This window comes from Schistocerca serialis, chromosome 9 (assembly GCF_023864345.2).
Source record: "Schistocerca serialis cubense isolate TAMUIC-IGC-003099 chromosome 9, iqSchSeri2.2, whole genome shotgun sequence".
NCBI classification, from domain to species: Eukaryota; Metazoa; Arthropoda; class Insecta; order Orthoptera; family Acrididae; genus Schistocerca; species Schistocerca serialis.
In genome coordinates, this window is record NC_064646.1 from 16,086,579 (window position 1) to 16,112,316 (window position 25,738).

A 25,738-nucleotide genomic window follows, 5' to 3' on the forward strand; every position below is an offset into this window, starting at 1 on the left:
TTCAACCATGTTACAAGATATGTCGCAAGCTTAGACTTTACAGAAAGAAAGAAACTAAATAAAACAGTCATCATTTATGACTTGAACTGAATTCAACTGAAATGAAGTGAATGGAGGTAAGGAATGCAATGAGTGAAAATCCGTGACAGGAAGTGACACCAGTGAAACCTGGTCTGAAAGTGTCAACCTGCAATTTGATGGAGGAGGAAAAATCCGTGACAATGAAATTTTATGAAGGAAAAATTAGCAACAACGAAAATATGATGTAGGAAACACCAGCGAGAATGAAAATTTGACTGAGAGGGGCATCAGTACAATGGAAATTTGATGGGAAAACACCAGCAACAATGAAACGTCAGCAACAGTAAAAATGTGAAGGAGGAAAAGTAAGTGACAACATCAAAAATTTGAATCGGTTCTGGAAATATGCTCAGGTACCCTAACTCCTAAGACTGTTGCTCATGATAAGCAGGAGAACCGAGTTCGATTCCCAATTTGTCACAAACTTTCATTAATCGCAACATATCCTACTCATTTAACTTTGCTCATGACCCCATGCAGACTATATTTCAATTCTCCTCCTTACTGGAGCTAGGAAGCTTTTTAGTACGCACTGATATGCAAGGAGACAGAGAAAACGTCATTAACCTGCTAAAAATGTGGCAAAAAAATCAAGTTTTTTCATTGCTTTTGTAAATGTCTTTCAGTGTGTTTGATGACCCGTACACCGAGAAAATGCCAAATTTGTAGGCTGGTAATATGTCTCCTAAACTTTATTTACACACGGAAGAAACAGAACATGCTGAAAAAGGAACACTTCCTACATTAGCAAATGTTATTACGACTGATGTGCGTTAGTACTTAAGCAATACACTGCACGGGGACATATTATTACAACAAAATTTCTACGATTTGTGGTTGCAACAGCGATCACAGCAACCGCAAATTACCTGAATGATAATATTTTACCACTACGACTGTCGTTAGACGGATCAGGACATCATTTTATTTCCATTCTTGGAACTGTGTAGCCGTTTTAGAATTTTTGCATAAGTATAACCCACCAAGAAGGTCATTCATACGTCAGGTTTGATAGGTTCTTGCTTTTTGGCCCAAAAATGGCTATTTCGGAGTGCCAATATTTGAAAATGGCTACACCGTACAGTAATAGAAACAATAAAAGGAAATTTTAATTCATTTAATAACAACCGGTGTAACAACATATTATCTTCAAGACAATAATTTCTAAGCCACGGTTCAAACTCAACAAAAATATTTAGCTACAACATCTATGACATTTTTGTTATTGTGACTATCCGACTAATGGAACATATCGGTTAATACGAAATGTATTGAGGCAGCAAAATATACTTTGGTTGCAATGATTGGTTGCAATGTTAATATTTCCAGCTACTTTTCCTCAGGATTTTAACCATTATGGTTGGGACTGTCAACGATATCACTTATGAAGAAATAGTCATGATGGCAAATCATCATTTACTTAAAATGACCGGTTTGGGCACATACAGCACGCCAACTTCAGATCGATTGCACCATTTGCTGAAGATGGTGACGTGCTGAGCAGCTGTGTATTGTCAAGAAATGGTGGAGTCGATCTGAAGTTGGCATACTATGAGTGCCGAAACGGTCGTTTTAAATAAATGATATTTTGTGATCGTGAGTGTTTCTCCATTAGTAATTCTTCCTCGGTTCTACTTTAGTTACGTTTTTCATTCAGATAAGATTGTTCGTCTTTTGAAACCTAATGTTATTTCATTTTTAACAATTAGATCTACATGATTACTCTGCAATTCACATTTAAGTGCTTGGCAGAGGGTTCATCGAACCACAATCATACTATCTCTCTACCATTCCACTCCCGAACAGCGCGCGGGAAAAACGAACACCTAAACCTTTCTGTTCGAGCTCTGATTTCTCTTATTTCATTTTGATGATTATTCCTACCTATGTAGGTTTGGCTCAACAAAATATTTTTGCATTCGGAAGAGAAAGTTGGTGACTGAAATTTCGTAAATAGATCCCGCCGCGACGAAAAACGTCTTTGCTTTAATGACTTCCATCCCAACTCGCGTATCATATCTGCCACTCTCTCTTCCCTATTAGGTGATAATACAAAACGAGCTGCCCTTTTTTGCACCCTTTCGGTGTCCTCCGTTAATCCCACCTGGTAAGGATCCCACACCGCGCAGCAATATTCTAACAGAGGACGAACGAGTGTAGTGTAAGCTCTCTCTTTAGTGGACTTGTTGCATCTTCTAAGTGTCCTGCCAATGAACCGCAACCTTTGGCTCGACTTCCCCACAATATTAACTATGTGGTCTTTCCAACTGAAGTTGTTCGTAATTTTAACACCCAGGTTCTTAGGTGAATTGACAGCCTTGAGAATTGTACTATTTATCGAGTAATAGAATTTCAACGGATTTCTTTTGGAACTCATGTGGATCACCTCACACTTTTCGTTATTTAGCGTCAACTGCCACCTGCCACACCATACAGCAATCTTTTCTAAATCGCTTTTGAACTGATACTGGTCTTCGGATGACCTTAACCAGAGATGTTTCACCTATTACTACTACTCACCATCAGAGGTTGTTGTCTATGTTGATTTCGTATACCTAATGGCTCTTAACGAGCGAGGTGGCGGAGTGGTTAGCACACTGGACTCGCTTTCGGGAGGACGACGGTTCAATCCCGCGACCGGCCATCCTGATTTAGGTTTTCCGTGAGTTTCCTAAATCGCTCCAGGCAAATGCTGGATGGTTCCTTTGAAAGGGCTCGGCCGACTTCCTTCCCCCTCCTTCCCTAATCCGATGAGACCGATGACCTCGCTGTTTGGTCTCTTCCCCCAAACAACCCAACCCAACCCCTAATGGCTCTTGTGTGGGGACTAAATGAATTGGAAACTTAATGGTATTAATCTAGTGCCCACAAAGGAGACAACTGGCACCGAAAAGAATAGGATACGTACACATCACTGATAGTGCCTAATACAAATACGTGAAGCATGTTTGTTTAAAATAAAATCCACTAGTTGCAAAGAACAGATAAAAGACAGTTTGATATTTAAGGGAAGTGGTGGGGGTATAAACTGTAAAGGAGACAACAGTAAGCAGATTCAATTAGACATAGACTGCGGTAGCTATACAGGGATGAACAGACTATCACCACTCTTGAGAATGGCCACAATAAGAACAAGTTTTTCCCCTGAGCTACCACTCGTTTTCCTCTCTCGCGGCGCTGAATGACGATTTGGTGCTAACATCGCGAGGAACAGGTGGGCCTGTCGCGTTGCCGGACATACAGACAAACGCACTGTTAGCCCACACCGGCGCGCTGGCCTGTTTGTTTACCAACACGGTGCGGCGGCGGCGGCCACTCACCTGTTGCAAGTGTCCCATGGTGCTGGCGGAGCGGCAGTCGGTAGCGGATTGCTGCAGGCGCGCCGGCGGGCCGCCTTTATAAAGGCTGCCCTGGTGGGGCGCGCAGAGCCGCCGAGCCGCGCTGAGGTGGCCTGGATCCACCGCCAGCCGTGGCATTGACACGACCGGCCCCTCCCTGCCGCCTCTGCCCACAGCGGGCGGCTCACATGCTGGTCCGTGGCTGAGGCTCCACAACCTCAGCTCTTGTGAAATACCGAGCGTCTCAGGTACAACCCTCAAAGACCTTACGCCGCTACTTGTCCATTAACTGTGAGCTTTTTGACGGACACTAAAAACTGATGATGTCGATCCGTTAATTTATGTGATCTACGGCATTTGACAGTGTAATTTACAATATCCTCCAAGACAAACTGAGGTTTTTGTGGAATTACTGGTATAACTAAAAAACTGAAAATATCACATCTACCCAAAGGAAAGTAGAAAATTAGTAATGCAATCTACGTGACCAGGGACTGGGAAATGACTAATGGGGTTCCTCCAGGTTCAATCTTAGATCCACTATTGTATCTCACACATATAAACTACCTTTCTGTCTACTATAAAAAGTGCAGAATTGGATCTTAACAGCCCAAACACACTAATAAAGCACTCCGTCTTCAGACCACAAGTGGCCCATCGGGACCATCCGACCGCCATGTCATCCTAAGTTGAGAATTCGCTAGGAGGAGCTTGTGGTCAGCACACCACTCTCCCGGTCGTTATGATGGTTTTCTTTGACCGGAGCCGCTACTATTCGGTCGAGTAACTCCTCAATTGACCTCACGAGGCCGAGTGCACCCCGAAAAATGGCAACAGTGCATGGCAGCTGCATGGTCACCCATCCAAGTGCCTGCCACGCCCGACAGCGCTTAACTTCGGTGATCTCACGAGAACCGGTGTATCCACTGCGGCAAGTCCGTTGCTCAAACACATTAATAAGGGAATTATATTTTCCTGATTGAGGCTGCAGTCACTGTGAATATTCTGTGGATAGAACTGTCTAAATCGTTACAATATTACGTTATTTATAATGTCGTTTCGGCTACTTCCATCATCAAATTAAAACACAGAACCTGTAAACCCACGTTCAGTGTGAGTCAGCGTGATCTGTTTCCAAGATGGCCTAGCTGGCATCCCACTTAGACGTTGTTGTTGTTTTGTGGTCTTCAGTCCTGACACTGGTTTGATGCAGGTCTCCGTACTAATCTATCCTGTGCAAGCTTCTTCATCTCCCAGTACCTACTGCAACCTACATCCTTCTGAATCTGCTTAGTATATTCATCTCTTGGTCTCCTTCTACGGTTTTTACCCTCCACGCTGCCCTCCAATACTAAACTGGTGATCCCTTAATGCCTCAGACCATGTCCTACCAACCGATCCCTTCTTCTAGTCAAGTTGTGCCACCAACTTCTCTTCTCCCGAATCGTATTCAATACCTCCTCGTTAGTTATGTAGTCTACCCATCTAATCTTCAGCATTCTTCTGTAGCACCACATTTCGAAAGCTTCTATTCTCTTCTTGTCCAAACTATTTATCGTCCATGTTTCACTTCCATACATGGCTACACTCCATACACCTACTTTCAGAAACGACTTTCTGACACTTACATCTATATTCGATGTTAACAAATTTCTCTTCTTCAGTAAAGCTTTCCCTGCCATTGCCAGTCTACATTTTATATCCTCTTTACTTCGACCATCATCAGCTATTCTGTTCCCCAAATAGCAAAACTCCTTTACTACTTTAAGTATCTCATTTCCTAATCTAATTCTCTCAGCATCACCCGACTTAATTCGACTACATTCCATTATCCCCGTTTTGCTTTTGTTGACATTCATCTTATATCCTCCTTTAAAGACACTATCCATTCCGTTCAAATGCTCTTCCAAGTCCTTTGCTATCTCTGACAGAATTACAATGTCATCGGCGAACCTGAAAGTTTTTATGTGTTCTCCATGGATTTTAATACCTGCTCCGAATTTTTCTTTTGTTTCCTTCACTGCTTGCACAATATACAGATTGAATAACATCGGGGAGAGGCTACAACCCTGTCTCACTCTCTTCCCAACCACTGCTTATAACTGCCGTCTGGTTTCTGTAGAAATTGTAAATAGCCTTTCGCTCCCTGTATTTTACCCCTGCCACCTTCAGAATTTGAAAGAGAGTATTCCAGTCAATCCCACTTAGATATACTTTATAAAATACGTAAACCAGCTGACAAAAATGGCACTGCCTGGGTATTCATTTTGCCAATTTTCTATTAGAAAGGCAAACGAAAAATGAACTGTGTAATATCGAAAAAAATTCATTTCCATGTATGCGAGAAAATGTATTTGAAATTATGAGGCAGTCGTACAAAGACTTATGCAAAATGCTTCCTGTGTCCCTAACAGGAATTTGTAAACTTCATTGTGGCAATGCTTCTTCATAGCTCCATCGACGGTTTCTGTTTTCAGTTACAGCTATTTGTCAAAAGCGCTGCCAGATATCAGGGATTTCCTTTAGTGTACCTGACTGCAGGAGTGTCTTAGTAATAAGGAATTTGTATTTAAATTTCGTGAATGGTGCGGCATTTTTCCAGACATTTCACTGTTTATGATGTCATAGCTCTTGGACTATGTGGTGTAAAGTGATGTATTTGTGTAGCTACATTTAGCGGAAAACGTGGATAGTGTCTGCAATATATGTTGCAGACAGAATTAGTAGCAAATGAGTAATAAATTTAAACATCGCATATCGTATGACACTATTTCTCTCATCCCATTGTGTATGACGTCATACCTCCTGAGCTGCTATGATAGGCAAGTGGTTCTTACTCCGACAGTGATTGTTGGCTGACTGTAAGGAATATGTGGATATGTGTACCATGTTTGGTTGAAATCGGTCCAGAGGTTTACAGGAGATGTCGAACCCACACACACACACACACCCACACACCCACACCCACACACACACACACACACACACACACACGCAGACACACATAAATTTTTTATGTATGGATTATAAAACAAAACATGGTCCATAGTAGTCTGTAATGTAGACATTCTTTATTTAAATTGATCGGCTAGCTAGTTTCGACCATAAGTCATTTTCAAGCACATGTGTGATTCTACAAATTTCAAATTATAATTATCATATTCTTTTACCTTACATAAACAGATACATTAAATTAGACATAAGTTTTATTCTTGACACTGAACGTTGTTTGAAGAGTTGTTAAGTCCTGATGATGGCAGTAGCTGAAACGAAGTTAAAAATAAAGTAATATACGAGTGTTGCTGAGAAAGTAATGCACAGCAATTTTTTGTTTAACAATTCTTTATTGAACATAATGAGAATTACACACACGAAAGAATGTTGTTTTATCTACACGTGTAATCTCCATCCTGTTCTATGGCCTTTCTCCAGCGCGACACAAGGGCGTGTACGCCCTGTCGTTACAAATCCTTGTTCTGGTGGCGGAGCCAGTGCTTCTCTGTGTGAATCACCACCTCATCGTTCTCAAAATGCCTTCCCTCAGTGAGTCTGTCCTCGCGAATGGCAACATCAGCTCGCTGCAACACCTCGGGTGTGTCAGCTATGGGTGGTCTCCCCGACCGCTGCGAATCGTGGAGCTCCGTCGAACCGCCTTCTGATGACCTCACTCTCCGTACCCGACGACTAACTGTACTTCTGTCGACAGCAGATGTTCCATAGATTTGAACAAGCGTTTGTGCATATTCCGCACAGTTTCTTTCTCTGCAGTGAGAAATTCAATGACGGCACTTTGCTTGTAACGTACATCACCTATCGACGGCATTTTGAAACTCTCCCGTAGCTACGCTACCTGTCGGAAGTGACGGAAACTTGGCGCGCTCACACAGGAGACTTCAGATAATACATACGTAACGTTTCGCATTCGCAGCATTGTTTTCGGCTGAGAAAAAGAAATGCGATGCTTTACTTTCTGGGCAACCCTCGTATTATGTGAACCAACTGTTTTATTCACGATACAAGATTACAGTCTGAAACGGAAGAAATGATAAATAATATTGTTACGAGTGTCTGAAGCGGCTTGGTGCAAAATGTCACACACTTGAATTGAATGCGACACCGCATATTCAGTTCTGCAGATCTAGAAGTACTGCGTGTATGTGGCACATGGTAGGGGAAATAGTAAGTAGATAAAATTTTCTCCGTATTGATGAGAAACTAACGTGTAAGTAACAAATTTTTTAACTCATAGTTCAGACACATCTACATTTCGAATCACTGCATATTTTGAGGGAAGCAAATGATTATGTTGAAATACTTCGTTATTTCCATTCAATTGAAAGGGTACAGTACAGTACATTGAAAATGGGTACAACATACTTCATTATTTTTGTCAGAACAACATATTTTTTTTGTAAAATAACTCAATTTCAATTAATACAGCGAAGCCAGATACTAGTGTGGGAAAGAATGACAATTTATTTATTTAATTGATCACATGTGCACTCCCACAAAGTAAATCCCTACATCCAGTTTGGTGAGATCTGTGAAATGAATGAATGTATGGTCGTTTGCTAACCGCAGATAGTGAATGTGAATATATGATCATCTTTGAGTCGATCCTTTGGCCACCTTTGATGGGACGAAAGAGATGAAATTTACCTGAGCTTTGAGCGCCTGAAATGTGGCTGACCAATACGGTAGCATGGTCTTCCCCCACCTCGAGATAGGTGTGAGATGACCTGGAGAACGGCCATGTTTCAGCACTCTGCCGCTGGATCTTGTGGTGTTAAGACCTGTTTTAGTTGTGCTCCGTAATGACGAAAGAGTGGAGACATGGTATGCATGTAGAATATTTAAGAGTAGCTTGAAATAATAATTTCTCTATTTCAGGAACTTTTGTGGGGAGAATTAAATGTCAGGCAGGTAATATTAATGGGATTGTAGTAATCTTCGGAAGTGACCAATGGTCACAATGAAACCACGTGTAGTAATTAGTTGAAATACTACCGTGTGCTTAAGTTAAGCTGAATTACTAGCGTGTGTACAATAAGTTGAAATATTTAAGAAATAGCGGGTGTACCATAAGTTGAAATATTTAAGAAATGGCGTGTGCAGGACTTGAAATTAGAGACGAGTACTTCCACGTGGTGAGTACTGTGTGAGTCTCAATCTGTGTATGAGACAAAAGATAAAGAGAAGTACTCGTCCATGGTATCAGTTGAGGACTCGCGTGTTTGATGAATATGTTCTTAATATTACTTTGCGTTATATGATTCCGTGTGACGCTAGATTGGAACTCTGAGAGAGAAGCAAGGTGAGTCGGCCGTCTATCCAGCAACGCCACTTGGCTTGCATTGCACAGGAAGATGGGCATATATCTCCAGAGTTCATAGTAGGAAAGTGGAATTATGAAGTGGGGCAGTGTCGTGTGAAAATGGGATAAATATTAATTGAAGTGGGAAAGCTGAAAGTGATAATGTTGTGACTATTCTCTGTGTAGTATTTCATATTGTTGTGTGGTGTATGTCATGTAATTTGGGTATGTGTGGTTTGCGTGGGAGAGTAGCGAGGTAGTTTTAAAAGATTAGTGGGTTATGCTAGTTCCTTCGGTACCGCTCGGTCTGGAGGAAAGTTTAGTGATGATGATTGTGAGAATCGAAGTGTGAGGTATAATAAAAGATCCACCATCCTATCCAGAAAGTGCACTGTAGCGTTAAAAATAATTACGAGACCATAATATAGAGATTCACCATTGTAAAGCCATGCCCACTGGGCGGAATTTCTCATGTGTTATTGTTGTAGGTTATAGAATTTGTGTGTTTAGGTTAGGGAATTTATCGGAATAAATAAGATAGTGAAAAGAAAAAGATTGGTGGACTTTTCCTTCGAATTGTATGTTGTCATAATGTCCCAAATTTATAATGTGTGCGCCATTCATATTCAGTGCGGTGGTATTGCCAGTGCGTAGTGTATAGTCAGAGTTCTGTAAATTACTGATAGTCAGATGCGTGTTTCCGTTGCGTATCAATCATATAGGAGGATAACTTGTAACTTAAGTGTGAGTACTAGAGTTCATGTTACTCGATAAGTAAGTATGAATCCACTCGCTTGGCAGACCACTCATCTTGCAGGCCTGACTGCTTGATGCCACAATATGCGCAAGGCATGTGGGTGCCTCTCACAATTACGTCGTGTGGTAAAATGTTCTGGCCGGCCGGTGTGGCCGAGCGGTTCTAGGCGCTTCAGTCCGGAACCGCGCTGCTGCTACGGTCGCAGGTTCGAATCCTGCCTCGGGCATGGATGATTGTGATGTCCTTAGGTTAGATAGGTGTAAGTCGAGGGGACTGTGACCTCAGATGCTAAGTCCCATAGTGCTCAGAGCCAGAATGTTCTGGGGCAACTCATTCTGAAGAAAGAACGTTGTCATTGCCCAGGAACATGCTGTCAGAGCCGGTAAGAGCGAGAACCATCGCACAGCCAGCATAACGCTTCATAGATCCCAATTGCTGTCAAGAATATTCTACAGAAAAATGGAAAGGAAACTGAGGATCTGTTAGATGACGATCAGGTTGGCTTTAGGAATGGGAAAGGCACCAGGGAGGCAGTCCTGACGTTGCACTTGATAATGGAAGCAATACTGAAGAAACACCAAGATATATCCATAGGGTTTGTCGACCTGGAAAATGCACTCGACAACGTAGAATGGTGCTACATGTTCGAAATTTTGAGAAAAATAGGGTAAGTTGTAGGGAAAGATGGGTAACGTAGATATGTAAAAGAACCAAGTCGGAACAAAACGACTGGAAAACCGAGAACGAAGTGTTCTGATTAAAAAGCGTATAATATGGATGCATTCTTACGACCATAGTGTTCAATCTAGAGATCGAAGAAGCAGTGACAGTAATTGAAAACCTCCTGGAGTGTGTAACATACGGCATGAGTATATGTGGTTGCCAAATGTTGTCTCCACAATAGCATTCTTACGCCTACAAATAATTAAGATGAACCTGCTTTTCACAATCTACAACTAGGGATTTACTTAAAACGAAGTTATCGTGTTGTGATTTTACTTCCCTTCAGTTTAGCACAACAAACCAACCATTCATGTGGGGACGATAATAGAATGACTCTCAACGTGGATACTGTAAATTGTTTTATTCGCAAAAAAACATGTAGAGTGCAAAAACTGTATGAATATTAACAGTATAATGAGTAGCCCGCAGAATACGAACTGAAGGTAAACAGAAGAAAAACGAAAATAATGAGAAGTAGCTGAAACGAGAATAGCAAGAAACTGAAAACCAAAATTGTTTATCAGGAATTAGATGCAGTTGAGAAATTCTGATACTTTGGAAGGAAAAACCTATGATGGACAAAGTAAGAAGGACATAAGAAAAGACTAACACAAGCAAGGAGAGTATTCCTGGCCAAGGTAAGTCTACTGGTGTCAAACATACGTATTCCTTAATTTAAGAAAGAACTTTCTAAGAATGTAAGTTTGGAGCACAAAACTGTATAGCAGTGTAACATGGACCGTGTGGAAACCGGAACAGAAGACAGTCGTACCATTGGAAATATGGTACTACAGAAAAATATTAAAAATAATATAAACTGATAAGGTAAGAAATGAATAGGTTCTCCGCAGAATTGGCGAAGAAAGGAATATATGAAAATCACTGAAAAAAGGTGGGGCTGGATGATTGGACATAGGATATCAGTGTATAACTTCCATGGTGCTGGGAGGGGGGAGGGGATCTGTAGAGGGTAAAATTGCAGGGGTAGAGATATACCGAAATACGTAACTGAAGACGTTGGTTGCAAATACTACTCTGAGATGTAGAGATTGGCGCAGCAGATTCCGTGGTGGGCCACATCAAATCAGTCAAAAGGCTGATGACATGGAAAATGTGCTGCCCATGCACGATCATCTTGTAAACAGTTGTTTACGGAATTAGGCATTCTTATTACTGCTTCACGGTATCACTATTCCCTCATTAAATTCGTTGCAAATAACTCACTACAGTGCAAACGGAACAATCATGTACATGACAATTAAATACGTTTATTATTCCGCAGCAAGGTTAACATTCGCCCGAAAATTGCTCAACAATGCTCCCCCAGTCAATGATATAAAATATCTGACAGCGAGTAATCTTTAATTTAAAAACAAACTGGTAAAGTCGTTCCTTGATAATACCTTCAGTCCTACAGAGAATTTATGCTTATGTAATATGAAAAGGTGGTGCATAGGAATTACTAATTTACATCTTTATAAAAGAAAAACGATAGAAGGTATCAGCAATTATGCATATTTACGTATGAATGTGTCCTATTAAACTAAAATTACTCGTTGTACATCATTACGATTAATCGTGCGAATTACCCGTGGAACAAGATACCTATCAATGACCGGGGCCATACTCTCTTATGTTGGACCTCCAAACTCCAGTTATAAAGAACGGTGTTCATAGTGTGTACTGTAATATGACTAATTTCTTAAGAGCGCTACGGCACTGGAGACTAGCCTCTTGCATGTTTAATTCCTTCCAGAATCTCCCACCGAGTTCTGTATGGCTAAACTTGGACAAGCGGCTGTTTCTAGTACGCCTACGGACATAAAAAACTACTGATTCAAAACTAATATTAGTCATTTAGGATTATTTTTACATTTAACCTCATCTGCACCCGCAGTGGCACGGAGGTGTCATAAACCCGCAAAATTTTTCCTTAGATGGTAAATCACATGAGAGCTCGTTTAAAATTTCTCGAAGAATTACAGAGCTACACTTCACACGTCACCTGTCCTACCACGATCCCAAATCCTAGGGGTTAAATAAAATCAAGACAATCACCAGTGAGCCCAGCACCCAAGAAAATTGTGGATTCGACACAAAAATAGCTCATCACCGATTATTTTTAGGTATCATCCCATTGGAACAGACAACCCATCAACATCGGTAGGCCTATATATATATATATATATACACTACTGGACATTAAAATTGCTACACCAAGAAGAAATGCAGATGATAAATGGGTATTCATTGGACAAATATGTTATACTAGAACTGACATGTGATTACATTTTCACGCAATTTGGGTGCATAGATCCTGAGAAATCAGTACCCAGAACAACCACCTCTGGCCGTAATAACGGCCTTGATACGCCTGGGCATTGAGTCAAACAGAGCTTGGATGGCGTGTACAGGTACAGCTGCCAAAGCAGCTTCAACATGATACCACAGTTCATCTAGAGTAGTGACTGGCGTATTGTGACGAGCCAGTTGCTCGGCCACCATTGACCAGACATTTCAATTGGTGCGAGATCTGGAGAATGTACTGGCCAGGGCAGCAGTCCAACATTTTCTGTATCCAGAAAGGCCCGTACAGGGCCTGCAACATGAGGTCGTGCATTATCCTGCTGAAATGTAGGGTTTCGCAGTGATGAAATGAAGGGTAGAGCCAGGGGTCGTAACACATCTGGAATGTAACGTCCACTGTTCAAAGTGCCTTCAATGCGAACAAGAGGTGACTGAGACGTGTAACCAATGGCACACCATACCGTCGCGCCGGGTGATACGCCACTATGGCGATGACGAATACACGCTTCCAATGTGCGTTCCTCGCGATGTCCCCAAACACGGATGCGACCATCATGATGCTATAAACACAACCTGGATTGATCCGAAAAAATGACGTTTTGCCAATCGTGCACCCAGGTTCGCCGCTGAGTACACCATCGCTCCTATCTGTGATGCTGCGTCATGGGTAACCGCAGCTATGGTCTCCGAGCTGGTAGTCCATGCTGTTGCAAACGTCGTCGAACTGTTCGTGCAGATCGTTGTTGTCTTGCAAAAGTCCTCATCTGTTGACTCAGGGATCGAGACGTCGCTGCGCACGATCCGTTACAGCCATGCGGATAAGATGCCTGTCATCTCGACTGGTAGTGATACGAGGCCGTTGGGATCGAGCACGGCGTTCCGTATTACCCTCCTGAACCCACCGATTGCATATTCTGCTGACAGTCATTGGACCTCGACCAACCCGAGCAGCAATGTCGTGATACGACAAATCGCAATCGCGGTAGGCTACAATCCGACGTTTATCAAAGTCGGAAACGTGATGGTACGCATTTCTCCTCCTTACACGAGGCATCACAACAACGTTTCACCAGGCAACGTTGGTCAACTGCTGTTTGTGTATGAGAAATCGGTTGGAATCTTTCCTCATGTCAGCACGTTGTAAGTGTCGCCACCGGCGCCAACCTTGTGTGAATGCTCTGAAAAGCTTATCATTTGCATATCACGGCATCTTCTTCCTGTCGGTTAAATTTCGCGTCTGTAGCACGTCATCTTCGTGGTGTAGCAATTTTAATGGCCAGTAGTGTAGATGCCCTCCACGATGACAACAGCATATTCTAGCAGGATTAACTGTCTATGTCACAAGACCAGTATCGTGCTATAACCGTTTGAAGAGCATAATATTGAACGCATATTAATGTCTTATTCACATGTTACAGGTCCTGTACGGGCCTTTCTGGGTACAGAAAATGTTCGACTGCTGTCCTGGCCAGCACATTCTCCAGATCTCTCGCCAATGGAAAGGCTCTGGTCAATGGTGGCCGAGCAACTGGATCGTCGCAATACACCAGTCACTACTCTTGATGAACTGTGGTACCGTGTTGAAGCTGCATGGGCAGCTCTACCTGTACACTTCATCCAAGCTCTGTTTGACTCAATGCCCAGGCGTATCAAGGCCGTTATTACGGCCAGAGGTGGTTGTTCTGGGTACTGATTTCTCAGGATTTATGCACTCAGACTGCGTGAAAATGTAATCATATTTCAGTTCTAATATAATATTTTTGTCCAATGAATACCCGTTTATCATCTGCATTTCTTCTTGGTGTAGCAATTTTAATGGCCAGTAGTGTATTTCGCTGGCGTAGGCGAAACGCACCACCTTGCGATATATATCAACCTTAAACCAACGGTCGTAGGAAGACTGGCAAACGGATATATAGGCAAGCACGGGCCGAGAGCCATAATACAAAAACGAAAGGAGTTTTCGCATGATGCGCCCCTGCCCATCATTCTAGCTTGACCATGCATAGAATGAACTTAATAGGAATGAAGAGAACAACTACATGGAAGTTACTGCGCTTTATGATGATCCCCTGAAAGCTATAAAAGGCGGGACATGATTCTCAATGATGTGCGTGATTAATACGGACGGCAATGCGTGCTGTGCTACGCGCTCCCCTGCTGGTCATAAGGCTGGTAAGGAGCCGGTGTGGAACGGTTGGCAACTGCTGAATGGTCGTTGGTGCATACCTCTCCCCAACGCATGTCACATGTGCTGGATGACCTTTAAGTCGAGAGAACGGAAAGGCCAGTCCATTCGCCGACTATGCTCTCGTTCCAAAGGAAGTTGTACCTGCGCTGTACGATTCGGTCGCTCATTCTCATCCATAAAATAAAGTCAGAGCTGACTGCACCACTCAAAAGCCGCACATGGGGAAGGAATACAGTATCACAGTAATTCCCATCGGTGAGTGTACCGTGTTCAAAGATTTCAAGGTCAGTACGCCTTTGTAACGTTATGCCTACTCACCCCATCTGGACCACCAAAACGATTATGTTCGACAGTGCTGGACGTAGTTTCATTGGACGAGGGATGGGAACTCATAATACAACCACAGACGTGATGGTTTTAGTGACCCAGGTGTTATGGGGTAGCGACGCGTAACTTGCGTGGGCTTCCTGCCTTCGAAATCTTTGAACGTTGTGCACTCACCGGTCAACGTTATTGTGGCACTGTACTCCTTTGCCATGTGTGTCTTATCAGGTGTGCATTTAGCCCTCACTTCACTTTTATGGATGACAATGCGCCACCGCATCGAACACCGCGCTTGGAGGAGTATATTCGGTGAATGGGCTAGCCTGCCCGCTCCCCGACTTCGACAACGTGTGGGGTACGTTGGGGAGACGCACTACAGCACGCACACAAGCACCAGCGACCACCGTGCAGTCGTCAACCCGTGCTGGTGGAGGGATGGAAGGCCCCACCACAAGAACTCCTTACTACTGTCGTGGCCAGCACAGGAGCACGCTGTAGAGCCTGCAATGGCGTCTGTGGTGATCACACATCCTATGTCCCGGATTCTTTAATGCCCATGGGACCATCACAGATCGCGATGACTTCGGAGTAATCATTCTCTTTGAATAAAAGTATCATTTCTGTTTCATCTCATCGCGTTTTTCTTTCACTTACCTTCTGTACTAGAGCAATCCTTACTTCGTATGCGCGAAATTTCATCGAGATATGATACTTGGCACTGACACATAACGCGAAACCTACTTTCGCTCTTAAGTTCTGCCCCGCAGTGTACAATTTACACATCTACATCTACATCCATACTCCGCAAGCCACCTGACGGTGTGTGGCGGAGGGTACCTTGAGTACCTCTATCGGTTCTCCCTTCTATTCCAGTCTTGTATTGTTCGTGGAAGGAAGGATTGTCGGTATGCCTCTGTGTGGGCTCTAATCTCTCTGAGTTTATCCTCATGGTCTCTTCGCGAGATATACGTAGAAGGGAGCAATATACTGCTTGACTCCTCGGTGAAGGTATGTTCTCGAAACTTCAACAAAAGCCCGTACCTAGCTACTGAGCGTCTCTCCTGCAGAGTCTTCCACTGGAGTTTATCTATCATCTCCGTAACGCTTTCGCGATTACTAAATGATCCTGTAACGAAGCGCGCTGCTCTCCGTTGGATCTTCTCTATCTCTTCTATCAACCCTATCTGGTACGGATACCACTCTGCTGAGCAGTATTCAAGCAGTGGGCGAACAAACGTACTGTAACCTACTTCTTTGTTTTCGGATTGCATTTCCTTAGGATTCTTCCAATGAATCTCACTCTGGTATCTGCTTTACCGACGATCAACTTTATATGATCATTCCATTTTAAATCACTCCTAATGCGTACTCCCAGATAATTTATGGAATTAACTGCTTCCAGTTGCTGACCTGCTATATTGCAGCTAAATGATAATGGATCTTTCTTTCTGTGTATTCGCAGCACATTACACTTGTCTACATTGAGATTCAATTGCCATTCCCTGCACCATGCGTCAATTCGCTGCAGAACCTCCTGCATTTCAGTACAATTTTCCATTGTTACAACCTCTCGATATACCACAGCATCATCCGCAAAAAGCCTCAGTGAACTTCCGACGTCATCCACAAGGTCATTTATGTATATTGTGAATAGCAACGGTCCCACGACACTCCCCTGCGGCACACCTGAAATCACTCTTACTTCGGAAGACTTCTCTCCATTGAGAATGACATGCTGCGTCCTGTTATCTAGGAACTCTTCAATCCAATCACACAATTGGTCTGATAGTCCATATGCTCTTACTTTCTCCATTAAACGACTGTTGGGAACTGTATCGAACGCCTTGCGGAAGTCAAGAAACGCGGCATCTACCTGGGAACCAAGGTCTATGGCCCTCTGAGTCTCGTGGACGAATAGCGCGAGCTGGGTTTCACACGATCGTCTTTTTCGAAACCCAAGCTGATTCCTACAGAGTAGATTTCTAGTCTCCAGAAAAGTCGTTATACTCGAACATAATACGTGTTCCAAAATTCTACAACTGATCGACATTAGAGATATAGGTCTATAGTTCTGCACATCTGTTCGACGTCCCTTCTTGAAAACGGGGATGACCTGTGCCCTTTTCCAATCCTTTGGAACGCTACGCACTTCTAGAGACCTACTGTACACCGCTGCAACAAGGGGGGCAAGTTCCTTTGCGTACTCTGTGTAAAATGGAACTGGTATCCCATCAGGTCCAGCGGCCTTTCCTCTTTTAAGCGATTGTAATTGTTTCTCTATCCCTCTGTCGTCTATTTCGATATCTACCATTTTGTCATCTGCGCGACAATCTAGGGAAGGAACTACAGTGCAGTCTTCTCTGTTAAAAAGCTTTGGAAAAAGACATTTAGTATTTCGGCCTTTAGTCTGTCATCCTCTGTTTCAGTACCATTTTGGTCACAGAGGTCACATCCACACCCATTAGTCCACGCTTCAGTAGAACTCTTGTCCCTGTATTAGTACATTGCGTGTTGAGGTGTACACTTACTTAACGACTGTTTAAACCTGTCTCCTGATACAAAATGAAACAGTCCTCGCATCGGTTTTACATATTTCATCACCTTCCAATCCTTCACATCTGGAAGCAGCTAGTGAGCTCTCCTGCTAATTTCAAAATTATCTTACGTTCTCTGTCTTTTGTTACCTATTGAAATACGTAATTCATTCGTTCTCTTAAAATGCATCCTGTAACCACCCCTGCTTTACCCACGTTTCCTTTACGGCTCCAGTCTTCTTGCTTTCAGATAAGTTGAATGAATACCGAGGACTCTTAGCAGAATTTCTGCAAGCGTTGTTTTGTAAGCCTCAGACGTTTTCCTCGCTGCATTCAACGTAGGGCTTCCATGGTGAAATGTCCCTAAATTTATGTGTCTATTTACCTGGAATTACTATTTCTCTTTGCCATGCACTTATGGAAAGGGGGGGGGGGATGTTGAGTTGTTTCGGGGAAGAGACCAAACATCGAGGTCATCGGTCTCATCGGATTAGGAAAGGCAGTCGGCCGTTCCCTTTCAAAGGAACCATCCCGGCATTTCCCTGGAGTGCTATAGGGAAATCACGGAAAACATGAATGAGGATGGCCGGACGCGAGATTGAACCGTCGTCCTCTCGAATGAGAGTCCAGTGTGCTAACCACTGCTCCACCTCGCTCGGTCTTATGGAAAGTAGCGATTCTATACATTAGACTGAACATCTCAGAAAAAAATTATTAGTATTATTTTATACAGCAGTATTTTCACTTACGTTCCGGCCATCGTCTTGGGAGATGCCCCAGTTCCTTTTTACCACTTTCTTACGAGCTGCCGCATCCTCTGTTTTTATGCTTGAGTTTCTTCTCTTGAGTTTCGGTCCTTGACAGCTTTTAGTATCAGTTAGGCTGTATTATTCGCTGCCAGTCTCAGTTTATAGTGATTTGTAATGCGTCTCTCAAAAGAATGAACGACTAACAAAATGATTGAACTTTAATCCTCCGAAAAATAACTGTTCGGAGCATCACAATGATCACAGCAGAGGGCACATTAAAAACATGAATAATCCGATTTTTAATGTTAACATGTTTTAAAATTCCTTCTTTGCCGAAGGCGGCTCCGTTACCTGATATTTTTGGACTTGAGTGCAGAGTTGTAATTGGGGAGCGGAAAAGCTTGGTGACCGTGGACCGCGATAATGTGAAGTATAATGAAACAAATGATTTGTATTACGCAGAAATAGTAATCACACTTCGTAATAAGAAATTTAGATTGCAAGCTTCGAACTGTACAAAACCGTTAATGTGTAAATGATGCCATGTCGAGGGTGCACAATTGACAGGTCACCAAACCAATCGCTCCCCATAATTAAATAGCTGGAGGACAAGCAAACGCAGCGTACATCATTAGTAAGGGAAATATAGACCAATTACTTCTAAATAAAAACGTGAATGAACCTAAACAAGAATACTATTGTAACTACACTCCTGGAAATTGAAATAAGAACACCGTGAATTCATTGTCCCAGGAAGGGGAAACTTTATTGACACATTCCTGGGGTCAGATACATCACATGATCACACTGACAGAACCACAGGCACATAGACACAGGCAACAGAGCATGCACAATGTCGGCACTAGTACAGTGTATATCCACCTTTCGCAGCAATGCAGGCTGCTATTCTCCCATGGAGACGATCGTAGAGATGCTGGATGTAGTCCTGTGGAACGGCTTGCCATGCCATTTCCACCTGGCGCCTCAGTTGCACCAGCGTTCGTGCTGGACGTGCAGACCGCGTGAGACGACGCTTCATCCAGTCCCAAACATGCTCAATGGGGGACAGATCCGGAGATCTTGCTGGCCAGGGTAGTTGACTTACACCTTCTAGAGCACGTTGGGTGGCACGGGATACATGCGGACGTGCATTGTCCTGTTGGAACAGCAAGTTCCCTTGCCGGTCTAGGAATGGTAGAACGATGGGTTCGATGACGGTTTGGATGTACCGTGCACTATTCAGTGTCCCCTCGACGATCACCAGTGGTGTACGGCCAGTGTAGGAGATCGCTCCCCACACCATGATGCCGGGTGTTGGCCCTGTGTGCCTCGGTCGTATGCAGTCCTGATTGTGGCGCTCACCTGCACGGCGCCAAACACGCATACGACCATCATTGGCACCAAGGCAGAAGCGACTCTCATCGCTGAAGACGACACGTCTCCATTCGTCCCTCCATTCACGCCTGTCGCGACACCACTGGAGGCGGGCTGCACGATGTTGGGGCGTGAGCGGAAGACGGCCTAACGGTGTGCGGGACCGTAGCCCAGCTTCATGGAGACGGTTGCGAATGGTCCTCGCCGATACCCCAGGAGCAACAGTGTCCCTAATTTGCTGGGAATTGGCGGTGCGGTCCCCTACGGCACTGCGTAGAATCCTACGGTCTTGGCGTGCATCCGTGCGTCGCTGCGGTCCGGTCCCAGGTCGACGGGCACGTGCGCCTTCCGCCGACCACTGGCGACAACATCGATGTACTGTGGAGACCTCACGCCCCACGTGTTGAGCAGTTCGGCGGTACGTCCACCCGGCCTCCCGCATGCCCACTATACGCCCTCGCTCAAAGTCCGTCAACTGCACATACAGTTCACGTCCACGCTGTCGCGGCATGCTACCAGTGTTAAAGACTGCGATGGAGCTCCGTATGCCACGGCAAACTGGCTGACACTGACGGCGGCGGTGCACAAATGCTGCCCAGCTAGCGCCATTCGACGGCCAACAGCGCGGTTCCTGGTGTGTCCGCTGTGCCGTGCGTGTGATCATTGCTTGTACAGCCCTCTCGCAGTGTCCGGAGCAAGTATGGTGGGTCTGACACACCGGTGTCAATGTGTTCTTTTTTCCATTTCCAGGACTGTAAAATTACAGAGAACAAGGAAATGCAGTTTTACATGGAGACAGGTGACTTTACACCTTGTTTTTTTAAAAACAGAACAAGAGCTAAAATCAGACATAGATACATTTCGTACAACGATGTGAGCTGGGTTAGAAAATTAGTATGATTGGATAGCTGACATTAGGAATACAGTGATTTGCTATAGATTGCACCGCATAAGTACATAGGTGTGAGCTTAATCGCATGTCTATTCCAGATCTGCTCTATACCGCGCTGTAACGATAATCATCTTCTTATGCGAGAACTCCTACCACAACGTTACTGACCTGCAGCAGTCCAAGCAGTGGCCCCGTTACCACGTCCTAGCACACAGTCCTACTGACACATCTTTGTGGGCAGCCTCTGTTAAATTTTGACATGAGTGTGTGTTCACATGCCAATTTTTCCACTCTGTATGTGCACTACTCCATGAAGCACAACCAGAGGCATTTTATTTAGGTTTCTGTGTCTGGCACTGCTGGAGGCTCCCAGAATTGTCTAGAACGAGAATGGCGCATTGCAACATATGGATTAATATCAGAAGGAGAAGATTTATTACGGTTAAGTACCACTTTATTGTAGCCTCTGCTTTTGCTGCGCTGTAGCATCTTACGTAGTACTCTTCTCATTGTCATTTGTGGCTTCACCGCTCTCGGTCTGTTTGTGAACACTCTGTAAAACTGACGCAATGTAAATATGAAAGTAAAATAAATAAACAAAAATAATAATACATCCTCTGGTCACAGGCTCCATGCCCGGTCGTGTTACATCATATACACCATCACACTTCGTAAACGGTGAAAGGAACAAAGGTGGCGTCTGCAATCTAATAAGTGTAAATAACATATGGCTGTTTGTACCTCAATATCACCTCATCACCTCAGATATCTACGGAAGCTTAGGACTTTTGACCATGAACACATATATTATTATTATTATGTGCGATTGGACCCATACGGATCACGCAAAGCTTTTCCGATTCAATTTTTTAATTCTCCAAAGTTCTCTCATTCTTTCCCCATGAATTCTCTTTCTTTCCTCTGTCCATTTTGTCCCCTGTCTCTTGCAAACTTCATTTTCGGGTTGTACTTTCCAACTATTGATTTTTTGCCTGTATACATTTCTGTTTATAACTTCTGAAGAATTTATTTGTGCATTTGCTAGATCTGTTTTGGTTTCTTGTATCCAGGGTATGGTTTTCAATTTTTCAATGTATATTAAAATTTTGTGGGAGAGTCTGGGTGTTGGGAGTCTGTGGATATGACCGTAAAATTTTAGTCTTCTTTTCCGGATGTCTGCGGCGGGGTTAGATAATTTTTCTGTAGTTTTCCGAGACTGTAACCTGTATCCATCTTCCGTTCTTTTTGCGCCAAGAATCTTTCTGATAATTTTGCGTTCCTCTTTCAGGATGCCTTCCAGGTCGCCTTTTCTATGGAGTGTGAGTGTTTCGCTGTCATATAGTGCTTCGGGCTTGATTACTGTATTGTAGTGTCGTATTATTGAGTGAATGGAGAGACACTTTTTATTGTAGATGTTGTGGGTTTTCCAGTATGCTCTTTTCAGTTTTTGCAGTCGAACTTTTTGTGCAGTTTTCTCTCCCCCTGTGGGTTCTAGGACCTCGCCTAAGTATTTAAAGAATGGAACTCTCTCAATTTGTTCATATTTTGTAGTCAGTTTTTGAGTTTCAAATTTTGAGCAGATGAATTTGGTTTTTTGGAAGGAAATTTGTAGCCCAATTTTTTCGGCGCATTCTTTGAGAATGTCTATCTGTTTAATTGCTGTGGTCTCGTTTTCTGCTAGAATGGCCACGTCATCTGCAAATGCCAAGCATGAAATTTTAATACCATCCTTAGATCTTCATAGTTGTATAGGCTTCCAGTAATTTTGATTCTTCAGTTCTTTTTCCCATTCTCGGATGACTTTGTCTAAGACAAGGTTGAAGAGGAGTGGAGACAAACCGTCACCTTGTCTGACGCCGGTTTTGATCAGGAAGGGCTCTGATATTTCATCCAGGAATTTTATCTTAGAAGTTGTGTTTGTGAGCGTTTCTTTGATAAGGTTTAGGGTTTTCGGACCGAGTCCAAGCTCCTCAAGGATAATAAAGAGAGATTGCCTATCGATTGAATCATAAGCCTTTGCAAAATCAACAAAGGAACAAATGATCGGACTGTTTCTGACTGCTTTGTATTTTAGTGTTGTCTTCAAATTGAAAATTTGTTCTGCACAGGATCGGTGAGGGCGAAAGCCAGCTTGGTATTCAACAATACTGTGTTCGAGTTGTTCTTGTGTTCGTTGAAGAAGACAAGCTGAGAGGATTTTATAAGTGACTTGGAGAAGGGAGATTCCTCGATAGTTGTTTATATCTGCCATGTCTCCCTTTTTATGCAGTGGATGAATTAGGGCGCATTTCCAATCTTCTGGTAGTTTTTCTGTCTGCCAAATGTCTGTGATGATTTGAGTGAGTTCTTTGAGGGAATTTGGTCCAAGATTTTTAAGTAGTTCTGCAGTGATATTATCTTCTCCGGATGCCTTGTTGTTTTTCAGTCTATGAATATGTCTTTGGATCTCATCTAGTGTAGATGGTGGGGATTCTGGATTTGTGTAGATAGCAGTTTCTTGAGGGAATCTTGAAGAAGGTTCAGGGCAATTGATGAGTCCGGAAAAGTATCTTGCCAGCTCCTCACAATTTTCCCGATTTGTGAGCGCTAGTTTTCCATCTGGTTTTCTGAAACATACACTCCTGGAAATTGAAATAAGAACACCATGAATTCATTGTCCCAGGAAGGGGAAACTTTATTGACACATTCCTGGGGTCAGATACATCACATGATCACACTGACAGAACCACAGGCACATAGACACAGGCAACAGAGCATGCACAATGTCAGCACTAGTACAGTGTATATCCACCTTTCGCAGCAATGCAGGCTGCTATTCTCCCATGGAGACGATCGTAGAGATGCTGGATGTAGTCCTGTGGAACGGCTTGCCATGCCATTTCCACCTGGCGCCTCAGTTGGACCAGCGTTCGTGCTGGACGTGCAGACCGCGTGAGACGACGCTTCATCCAGTCCCAAACATGCTCAATGGGGGACAGATCCGGAGATCTTGCTGGCCAGGGTAGTTGACTTACACCTTCTAGAGCACGTTGGGTGGCACGGGATACATGCGGACGTGCATTGTCCTGTTGGAACAGCAAGTTCCCTTGCCGGTCTAGGAATGGTAGAACGATGGGTTCGATGACGGTTTGGATGTACCATGCACTATTCAGTGTCCCCTCGACGATCACCAGTGGTATACGGCCAGTTAGGAGATCGCTCCCCACACCATGATGCCGGGTGTTGGCCCTGTGTGCCTCGGTCGTATGCAGTCCTGATTGTGGCGCTCACCTGCACGGCGCCAAACACGCATACGACCATTATTGGCACCAAGGCAGAAGCGACTCTCATCGCTGAAGACGACACGTCTCCATTCGTCCCTCCATTCACGCCTGTCGCCACACCACTGGAGGCGGGCTGCACGATGTTGGGGCGTGAGCGGAAGACGGCCTAACGGTGTGCGGGACCGTAGCCCAGCTTTATGGAGACGGTTGCGAATGGTCCTGGCCGATACCCCAGGACCAACAGTGTCCATAATTTGCTGGGAAGTGGCGGTGCGGTCCCCTACGGCACTGCGTAGGATCCTACGGTCTTGGCGTGCATCCGTGCGTCGTTGCGGTCCGGTCCCAGGTCGACGGGCACGTGCACCTTCCGCCGACCACTGGCGACAACATCGATGTACTGTGGAGACCTCACGCCCCACGTGTTGAGCAATTGGGCGGTACGTCCACCCGGCCTCCCGCATGCCCACTATTTGCCCTCGCTCAAAGTCCGTCAACTGCACATACGGTTCACGTCCACGCTGTCGCGGCATGCTACCAGTGTTAAAGACTGCGATGGAGCTCCGTATGCCACGGCAAACTGGCTGACACTGACGGCGGCGGTGCACAAATGCTGCGCAGCTAGCGCCATTCGACGGCCAACAGCGCGGTTCCTGGTGTGTCCGCTGTGCCGTGCGTGTGATCATTGCTTGTACAGCCCTCTCGCAGTGTCCGGAGCAAGTATGGTGGGTCTGACACACCGGTGTCAATGTGTTCTTTTTTCCATTTCCAGGAGTGTAAATTTCGTGAGCCGTATCCATTGATTCTCCCAGCAAAGGTCTTATAGAAGTCTCGTACATTACAGTTACGGTAATTTTCTTCAATAGACTCACACTGTTCCTTGAGGTACTTCCTCTTGACTTGTCTGATTGTTTTTGCCACTTGTCTTCTGGTGTTGTGGAAGTGATCTAGATTTTCTGGGGATTTTTTACTGTTATACTTCAGAAAGGCTTTCTTCCTTTCTTCCAGCGCTTTTTCACATCCAGAGTCGCACCAGGGGTGTTTTGTGTTCTTTTTCAATGGGATTAGTTCTTTTGCCTTCTTTGTAATTTTTGTCCGAAATTTTTCCCAAGAGTCAGCTGGTTCCTTTTCCCACTCCTCCTTCAGATTGGTTTTTTTGATTGTTCGTGTGTCAAATTTCATCATGTGTGTTTTTTTCGGATAGAATTTTTTTGGGGTGAATTTCACTTTAATGCGTGTTAAGTAGTGGTCTGAGTCAATGTTCGCCCCTCTGCGGACTTGGACATCATGGATCTCTTTCTGTACGAAATAGGAGATGGCAATGTGGTCAATCTGATATTCGCCGATCTCTTGTATGGGGGACCTCCAGGTCTTTTGTTTTCTAGGTTTTTCTCTCAAAGATGTAGACATTATTTTTAGATTATTTTGTTGGCATAGTTCAATAAATCTCAGTCCGTTTCTGTTGGTGAATCTGTGTGCTGGATATTTTCCTACAGTTTTTTGGTGTTCTTTCCCTTTGCCAATTTGTGCATTGAAATCTCCCATTAAGATTTTCATATCATCCCGGGGAATTTTGGCCATGACATCTTCAAGTTTAGTCCAGAATTTTTCAGTTTGTAGTTGGCGTTTTTTGTTGTCTATGTTTGTGGGTGCATGAACATTTATCAATGTGTATTTCTTGTAGGCGCACTGGATACGCATGGTCATGAGGCGATTATTTATGGAAGAGACCTCTCTAATTGAGCCTAATATATTTCTGTGCACCGCAAATGCCATGCCCAGGAGTGGCGTACCATTGGCAATTCGTTTGTCAGTCTTGCTCTTGAAGATGCGATAGTTTCCATAGTCTATTGTATTTTCATCCGTGAATCTAGTTTCTTGTAACGCTAAGATC

General features: G+C 43.9%; 1 protein-coding gene across 1 annotated transcript in view; it reads right to left on the minus strand.

The window, feature by feature from the left end:
- Window positions 1-25,738, minus strand: part of LOC126418756 (uncharacterized) — a 136,144-nt gene that overhangs the window by 87,269 nt on the left and 23,137 nt on the right. The window contains exon 2 of the mRNA XM_050085681.1: window positions 3,402-3,643. Within this exon, the coding sequence (XP_049941638.1) occupies window positions 3,402-3,643 (242 nt within the window). The remainder of the gene's footprint in view (window positions 1-3,401; window positions 3,644-25,738) is intronic.